The sequence below is a fragment of the Grammomys surdaster genome, unplaced genomic scaffold (assembly GCF_004785775.1).
Source record: "Grammomys surdaster isolate TR1022 unplaced genomic scaffold, NIH_TR_1.0 66, whole genome shotgun sequence".
Lineage (NCBI taxonomy): Eukaryota > Metazoa > Chordata > Mammalia > Rodentia > Muridae > Grammomys > Grammomys surdaster.
Window position 1 is genome coordinate 6298286 of NW_021604568.1, and position 9062 is coordinate 6307347.

Sequence of the window (9062 nt, forward strand, 5' to 3'; positions counted from 1 at the left end):
TGCTGTGGGGAAGGGCAGGATGCTGTGGGGAAGGGCAGGATGCTGTGAGGGCTCAGAACTAGAGGACCTGAAGGAGTCAGGGAACTATCCCCTTTGTGGGGTGATGTTTCAGATACATAATGTAGATTTGGGGAGGAACCATATAGTTTATTTTTTAAAAAAAGAAAACAACAAAAACAAACCCCCAAAAAACCAACCAAGCACAGTGTGCATTCTATCCTGACGTCAGTAAAGAAAGCAAAAGTGATTGCCTTAGCCCAATTCCCATGACCCACATAGTGGAAGGAAAAAACTGATTCCCAGAGGTTGTTCCCTGGCCTCCACATGTGCGCTATTGCATGTGCCTCTCCCTCTCAAAAAAAAACAAAAAAAAAACAAAAAAAACCAAAAAACAAAAAACAAACAAAAACAAAAATAAATAGTACAGAGAACAAATGTCACCCACATACTTTAGTGTATGTCTGCCGCATCCTGGCAAAGGGGCTTCTGTGTGAAAGGCAGAGGACTCTGTAATGTTAAGTTGAAGGTGGGAGGAGATGCCAGAGAAGGTTGGCTCTGTAGATGTGCATTGTACATGTAGGTGTATAGCTGGCATGTGCACACATGTGTCTGTTGGGAGCATGGCAACTTGCTCTGTTGAGCTCAGTCAAGCTGTTCTCAGCCCATGACTCTGCAAACCAAGAAAATGTGTGACTTCCCAGTTAGACTCCTTTTAGCTCCCTGTTGTATCTAGGAAGTGATCAAGGAGAGAGGCGGGGGGGGGGGGGGGTGGGGGGGGGGGTGGGCAGGCAGAAATCTTAATTCTGTCAATGGTACTTGCAGTTCAGCTTCTGCCTTCTCCAGAGATCGTCACTTAAGACCATTTTAAGGGCAGGCAGAAGTGCTGTGGGCATATTGGCCTCTTGGATTCAGTTTCTGCAGTGTACCAACCTAAAGTCTCTCCCACCCTAACAACTACAACAACGTAGAAGCTGACCTCTATTCTCCATCCCCCACCCGTTGCTTCCGCCTGCCTCCCTCTCCTGCATTCTTCACCATCTTTGAGACCACCTATCGTAGTTCGCCTCTTAAACATAGCAGTTCTTTAGGGCTTATCCTCAGCATGCTTTCTCTCTCCCCTTCCCCTCCCCTCGCCGTCCCTTCCCGGCCCCCCCCCTCCTCTCCCCTCTTCTTCTCCTCCTCTCCTCTCCCTCTATCTTCAAATTTTAGTCTTTAGTGACTTCAGGGCTGCTGATGCTGTTCTTTTCCTTCTAGCCTATGCATCTGTACTTTCAAGCTGTCATACCTACCTGCTGGCAAGCTGGACTTTCTCCCAGGACACTAAATACTCTGTGCTAGGCCTCAGGACAGCCATTGAGCAAAATGAATACATTTCCCAACTTTACAGGTGAATATTTAAGTAAGGTGGTATTTTTTTTTAAGGGGTGGGGGGAGGCAGATGACCCTTGTGATGGTTCATCTTCACTGTCAGCTTGCCTGCATTCAAAATCACTTCAGAGACACACTTCTGAGCACACCTGTGGTGGGTATTTCCTGAGAGGTTTGACTGGGTAGGAAAGATGCGCTTTAAATGTAGTTGGCACCAACCATAGGCTTAGGTCCTAGAGTGAAACAAGGTGGACACCAGCTTTTGTCTCTCTCTGCTTCCTGATGCAGACACGGTGTGCCCGGCCACTTCACTCTCCTACCACCAGACCTTCCTCGCCACCGTGGGATGCATTCTTATGAACCATGGGCCAAAATACCCTGCTCCCTCTCCCTCCTAACTTCCGTACTTTGTTTTGTTGTTGCAACAAGAATTAGCCCCAGAATTGTAAGAAGAAGGGCTATCGCTGTGTTCCACCCGATCACGTGGCTCGCAGGCCTTGGGTGTGCTGACGGACTATGGATGGATGAGTTTGGAGCCACAGGCTATGAAAGCCCTCAAAACCAGTCAGCAGAACCCAGTGGGCCATTTGGTTGGAGTCTGAAACATGTGAAAGAAATGCAGATGGTGGAAGCTTGCCTTTGGAGCTTCCAGAAGGAAGCAAGGACCCTACTGGAAACAGGGCCAGAGGGCATCCGTGTTCCATCCTGGCGTTTAATAGGCTTTCTGCCCAAAGCTTTAAAGTTTGAGTGAGGACAAGTTAAAAAGGAATTCGTATTTGATGTTTTGGCTAAATTGTTTGGAAATTTGAAGACAGCATAACATCTAGGCTGCTACGTGGTTACTGCTCACTGATCTTAGACCTACAGTGGCAGAAAGATGCGAAACAGAGGGTCACAGGCTAGACTACAGGGTCATAAGCTAGACTACAGGGTCACAGGCTAGGCTACAGGGTCATAAGCAGCTACAGTTGTGAAAAGGACATGAAAGAGAACCCCTGCTCTTTTCCACTGGGATGGGTAATGAGAAAGATGTCCTGTGGACCACTTACCCATCCAAGTTTCCACTTTGTGAAAATGCAAATTCAGTGAGAGGAGAGAGCCCCTGCTGCTGAAGACAACCACTTGTGGAACTGTCTTCCCAAGTTTGGTTGCCCAGGTGACAGCGATCACCGCAGCTGTGGCTGGAAGGAGCGGACTGCTTCTTGGACTTGCAGTAGAAGTAGAACTGCCTTTTGGATTTCCAGGCATCCAGAGTGTAAGAGTAACAGACTGCCTACTTGTATGCCAAGGCTTTAGAAAGCTGCTGTGATCAGACAAATCTGGTGTGTCTTCTGGTCAGCCTGTGCCCCGCCCTTTCCATAGATGTTTCCAGGGCCCCCCCTTGCCCAACCCCCTTAGATGAGGTAGATAGCTGTAGGAGACTGGATGCCAGCATTCATGATTCTCTGCTTCCCGACTGCAGGTGTGATGTGCCGTGGTGGTTAGACTGCGGTAGACAGTTTCTCTGAAGCCAGGCCTGGTGAAGCGCAGAGGGCTTTTAGTTCTGAATGCCTACTTTCCCTATTTCTCTGCTAGCACCAGGGGGGTATTATGCTAGTTCTGATGAGTCCTTGCTGCTGAGTCAGACTGAGCTCCTCTGTGGCCGACACTGTCTCCCTTCGTGTGATCAGGCACAAGGCTGGTACTAACATGGACCAGGAAACGCTAACTGGCAGTTGCTTAGTATGATCACCGTTCACAAGGGCCCTGTCTCAGGGTTTTACTGTCGTGAACAGATATCATGACCAAGGCAACCCTTATAAGGACAACATTTAATTGGGACTGACTTACAGGTTCAGAGGTTCAGTCCATTATCATCAAAGCAGGAACATGGCAGCATCCAGGCAGGCATGGTGCAGGAGCAGCTGAGAGTTCTACATCTTCACCTGAAGGCTGCTAGCAGAAGACTGACTTCTAGGCAGCTAGGATGAATGTCTTGAAGCCCAAGTCCACAGTGACACACCTACTCCCACAGGGCCACACCTTCTAATAGTGCCACTCCCTGGGCCGAGCATATACAAAGCATTACAGGCCCCTAGATCATCACAGGGGATGCTTAGGGTCCCTGACTGCCAAGGCCTCTGGGGAAAACTGGTTAAGGGATCGACTCTCATTCTTCTTCTCCTTATGTCTGTAGTTTGTGTTTCAACACCATGGAGGCTGACCTGTCCGACTTTAACATTGATGCTCCCCGCTGGGACCAGTGCACTTTCCTGGGGCGTGTGAAGCACTTCCTTAACATCACGGATCCTCGCACTGTCTTTGCATCCGAGCAGGAGCTGGACTGGGCCAAGGTGGTGGTGGAAAAGAGCAGGTGAGTGAGTGGTGGGGGAGGGGCTGGAGGGACCAGCATAACCATCATCGAGAGCTGCTGAGCTCTCTAGGGGAGGGAGAAGCTGGAGCTAGAGGAGCTGGCAGAGGTCTCAGGGAGGCAGGAGGCAGGGGTCAGGTCAGAGTGTCACTGACGCTGTCCTTGGGTGACAGGATGGGACTTGTGCCTCCTGGCACTCAGGTGGAGCAGCTGCTGTATGCTAAGAAGCTTTACGACTCGGCCTTCCACCCTGACACTGGGGAGAAGATGAATGTCATCGGGCGGATGTCCTTCCAGGTCCCCGGTGGCATGATCATCACGGGCTTCATGCTCCAGTTCTACAGGTGAGTCCAAGACGGAGGAGGGGCCAAGTTGTAATAACAGTCCTCTTGATCAGTCACTTCCTGGATATGGACACCATGCTAAGTTCTTTCTGTGAATGGCCTTTCCCCTCTCTCAGCCCTACACACAGGCTCTCTATCTTCTCCCTTTGCTAGATGGGACTCTAGAGGCTAAGTGACCGTTCATGACCTCACGCAGAACTGCAGGGGCCTGATGGTGATGCCGACAGACCTTGAGTGCTCAGTCGGCTAGCCATCCCGAGGAGTGTTGTACTATTACTAGTCTTACTAGGCTTACTATTTTGAGAGTCTCACTATGTAGCCCTGGCTGACTTAGAACTCTTCGACCTGCCTCTACTTCTATTGAGTTAAAGGAGTAAGGCTTTTTTGTTTTGTTTTAATAATTTGAAGTGGGAAGATCCGCTTTTTTTAAAAAAAAAATTGTATATATGTGAGTACACTGTTTTCAGACATGCCAGAAAAGGGCATCAGACCCCATTACAGATGGTTGTGAGCCACCATGTGGTTGCTGGGACTTGAACTCAGGTCCTCTGGAAGAGCAGTCAGTGCTCTTAACTGCTGAGACAATCTCTCCAGCTCCCTAAATTCTTAAAAGTATAAATTCCACAGTGTATTTATGTTTTGAATGTTTGATACCCAAATGAAAAACAGAAAGCCCCTTTCTTGCTCTTCTTGGTTGGGAGGGGAATACGCTTTTGATGTTTGACTCTCCCTCCCTCCCTTCCCCCTCTGAGTCCTCTACCCCTCTCTGTTCATTAGTTAGTTGTTGAGCTATGCTGTGGTCTAGGTGTCAGGGATTAAATATTTTAGGGTCTCCCCTCTTGGAGACACAGCATAATGGAGATTGGGAAGTAGTAGTTTTGGGAAGGGGGAGAATTTTGAGTGATGGGAACAGGACACATGGAGTCATTGTCTCAGGAAGGGCAGAAGAAGGGTCAGAAAAATTTCAAGAAGGAAAGTATCCCGACAGAGCAGGATCCTGTGAGAGGAGGAGGAGTTTCCCAGGGGGCGGGCTCGTCCCATCCAAAAGCCCGGGGGCATAAAAATGAATGGCACTGTCTTGGGAGCTGCAGGGCTGTGGTACCCAGTACACCCCAGGCCCTCTTCATCTGTCCTGCCTCCCTTCCTCTAGGACAATGCCTGCGGTCATCTTCTGGCAGTGGGTGAACCAGTCCTTTAATGCCTTGGTCAACTACACCAACAGGAACGCAGCTTCCCCCACGTCAGTCAGGTAGGAGATGGCTACCCTCTGCCTCCCTGAGCAGCCCTTCTGCTCTTGGACTGTCTTTTCTTTCTGAGTGGGGCCCACTCTGGGCAGGTGACCAGGTTACCCTTTCCCAGCATCTGAAATATTAAGACCAACTGAGACTTAGCTTTTCCCCAGACCATTTCAAAATACCCATTCATTTGATGGATATATTATTTTCTTTTTTTTGTTTTTTGTTTTTTTTTTTTGTTTGTTTTTTTCGAGACAGGGTTTCTCTGTGTAGTTCTGGCTGTCCTGGAACTCACTCTGTAGACCAGGCTGGCCTCGAACCCAGAAATCCGCCTGTCTCTGCCTCCCAAGTGCTGGGATTAAAGGCGTGTGCCACCACCGCCTGGCTATTCTTTTCTTTTTTTAAAAAAAAAAATTATTTTTACTTTTTAGATTTATTTATTTTGTGTTATTGTTTATGCACTTCATGTATACTTGGTGACTGCAAAAATCAGAAGAGAGCATTGGATCCCTTGGAGCTGGAGTTATGGATGGCTGTGAGCCACCATGTGGGTGCTGGGAGCACAACCTGGGTCCTCTGCAAGGGCAGCCAGTGCTCTTGAGCTCTAGAGATGACTTCGTAGTTAAAAGCATGCCCTGCATTTCCAGAGCTTCTAAGTCCAATTCCTAGCACCCAGATCAGGTGGTCCAGCTCGGGAGGATCTACCTTCACATGTCTGACCTCTACATGTCTGCATGCATGCACACATGTACACACACATAACTTTAAACTAAGAAACAGAAACAAAGCTGGGCATGGTGGCTCACACTTTTAATTTCAGCACTCAGGAGGCAGAGGCAGGGGATCTCAGTGAGTTTCAGTCCAGCTTGGGCTACTTTGTCTTAAAATCAAAACTAAAACAGGACTCATAACCACTGAACCATCTCTCATGCCCCGAGATTTGTTTTTGTTTGTGTGTGTGTTTTGTTACTGATTGCCACGTGTGTGTGCAGAAGCCAGAAGAAGAAGTTAGATACCCTCCAGTTGGAGTTGCAGGCGTTATGAGTCACTGGGTGTGGGAGCTGGGAATTGAACCTGGGTCCTCTTAACCACTAAGCGTGCCATCTTTCTAGTTCCAGAATTAATGTGCCAGGCAAGGTTCTAGAGGCTTGAGATTCCCTGATGAATAAAACATAGCAGTCTCTGTTTAAAGATCTTCTAACAGGGCTGGCAGGCAGATCTCTGTGAGTTCAAGGCCAGCTTACATGCTGAGATCCTGTTCAATAACCAAACCAAACCAAACACTTGGAAGAGTCTACAGTGACCCCAGCTTTCCATTGCTGTTGTCATGGAGATGAGTGGTGACAGGACAGCAGTGGAGCTCTGTTCAGACTGTCTCCTTGGGAAGTCCCTTCTGTAGAGATGGCATCCAGCAGCGTTCTGAAAGATCAGCGTTCTTAGCTAGGGTTACGATTGCTGAGGGGAAACCATCATGAAAAGTAACTTGGGAAGGAAAGGGTTTATTTCACTCACAGTTCCATAGAACAGTTTATAGCCGAAAGCAGGGAGGGCAGGAACTCAGGCAGGACAGTAGACAGGAGCTGATGCAGAGGCCACGGAGGGGTGCTGCTGACTGGCTTGCTCCCTCTGGTTTGCTCAGTATGCTTTCTTATAGAACCCAGGACCACAAGCCCAGGGATGGCTGTCCCCCATCAATCACTAATTAAGAAAATGACCCAAAGGCTTCCCCACAGCCTGATCTTCTGGAGGCATTTCCTTAATTGAAGGTCCCTCCTGAGATGAATTTAGCTTGTGTCAAGTTGACATAAAACTAGCCAGCATAAGGATTCAAACATGTAGGAGAGTTCTCTCCACAGGGAGCAGCAATATACATTGGTTCTGAGGCAGAAAAAAGTGTGATGTGTTTAATGCTTTGAAAGAGGACCAAGGGTGCTAGGCACTGAGTGATGGTAACGGGGGTGTGAGATGACTCTAGAGAGGTCACACGAGTCCTGAAGCCCAGTTACTCACTAAAGTCCCTGGCCTTGCCTGAGCCACTGTGACACCACTCCCAACACCTACGTGTTCATCCATCTGGCGTTTCTCTTTCACTAGGCAGATGGCCCTCTCCTACTTCACAGCTACCACCACTGCGGTGGCCACTGCCGTGGGCATGAACATGTGGACAAAGGTACGTGTGGCTGGGGTGCTGTGGGCACACTGGCCACCAGAGGGCAGCAGAGTTCCAGAGAAAACAGCTTTTCTGGCTTATAAGGAGTTTGAAGATTCCAGAGTGGATGTCTGGACATATGTCACTAGCAGTGTTTAATTGCCTCTCTCCCTGTATAATCCAAGGCCTTTTCTACCCCGTCTTCGTATGAGCTTGAATAACTTCTATTGTTCCCTGCCTTCAACAGAGAGCCCCACCCCTGGTGGGCCGATGGGTGCCTTTTGCCGCTGTGGCTGCTGCTAACTGTGTCAATATTCCAATGATGCGACAGCAGTGAGTACAGGGGGCCATGTTCTCCCCCATCACAGGGTTAGCAGGGACGGGAAGGAGGCCAAGGCGCTGAGCCACTAGCTTCCTGGGACTGGGCAGTACAGAGAAGACCAATGGGCCCAACTTTCGAAAGGTCCTTAAGGGCCGCCATTCCTCTGTAATGGCCCAAAGAGTGGTGGGTGATTTAAACTTAGTGTACTGGGTGTTGAGCGAGGTTGGTTAAGCATGGACGTATGGACCGGCCATTTTTTCTTGTTCATGCTGGGGACTGAGCTCAATGTCTTGTGCTCTGTCCCTAAAGCTGTATCCTAGCTTAGCTCCTGTCCAAGTGAGTGAGAGTCAGAGCTGTAAACTCTGCCTACTTCCCAAACTCTTAGAATAGCTCATGGTGGAAATGTGTCAGAACTGAGCGTCTAATGCTAGCACAGTGTCCAGATGCTCTGAGAAGCCAGGGGAGGGGGCAGATGTCCCCCAGAGCCAGACTAACTGTTCACAAAAGGTAATGCAGAAACCGATTATGTCTTGCAAGTTTTTGCTTTTTGTCTTCTTTTTTTAGATTTATTTATTATGTATATATTATGCCTGCAGGCCAGAAAAGGGCACCACATCTCATTACAGATGGTTGTGAACCACCATGTGGTTGTTGGGAATTGAACTCAGGACCTCAGGAAGAACAGCCAGTGCTCTTAACCACTGAGCCATCTCTCCAGCCCTAGAGTCTTTTTTTTTTATTAAGAGAGAGAGATTTACTTTGTATCCTTGGCTGACTTGGGAGTTTACTATGTAGACCAAGCTGGCCTTGAATTTACAGAGATCCACTTGCCTCTGCCATCTGAGTTCTAGGGTTAAAGGCATGCGCCACCATGCCTGACAAAAGATTTTATTTTTAATCATGTGTATGTATGTGTGGGTATGTGTATGTGAGTGCAGGTGCCCACAGAGACTGGACACAGTGGATCTCTATGGAGTTGAAGTTACAGGCAGTTGTGAAACTGATGTGGGTGTTGGGAACTGAATTTAGGTCTTCTGCAAAAGCAGTATGTGCACTCAGCCTCTGGGCCGTGTCTCACTGTGTAGTCCTGGCTGGCCTAGAGCTTGCACTGATCTGCCTCTGTCTCTGGAGTGCTGGGCTTACAGTTGTGCACTACCAGAAATAATGTCATCGTTGTCGTCTCCTCCTTTTCCTCCTCCTCCTTCTCCTCCTCCTCCTTCTCCTCCTCCTCCTTCTCCTCCTCCTCCTTCTCCTCCTCCTCCTCCTTCTCCTCTTCCTCCTCCTCCTCCTCCTC

At 48.8% G+C, this 9062-nt stretch overlaps 1 protein-coding gene across 3 annotated transcripts in view; it reads left to right on the forward strand.

The window, feature by feature from the left end:
• The window catches only part of Sfxn2 (sideroflexin 2), a 20510-nt gene that overhangs the window by 5018 nt on the left and 6430 nt on the right, over positions 1–9062 (forward strand). For 2 of the 3 annotated variants that reach the window (XM_028775903.1, XM_028775895.1), the window contains exons 2-6: positions 3545–3721; positions 3892–4062; positions 5213–5311; positions 7392–7467; positions 7694–7779. In XM_028775903.1, coding sequence (XP_028631736.1) covers positions 3561–3721; positions 3892–4062; positions 5213–5311; positions 7392–7467; positions 7694–7779 — 593 coding nt within the window. In that variant the 5' untranslated portion in view covers positions 3545–3560. Of the gene's footprint in view, positions 1–1254; positions 1388–3544; positions 3722–3891; positions 4063–5212; positions 5312–7391; positions 7468–7693; positions 7780–9062 lie in introns of all 3 variants that reach the window. The other variant, XM_028775899.1, reaches the window with a different exon arrangement.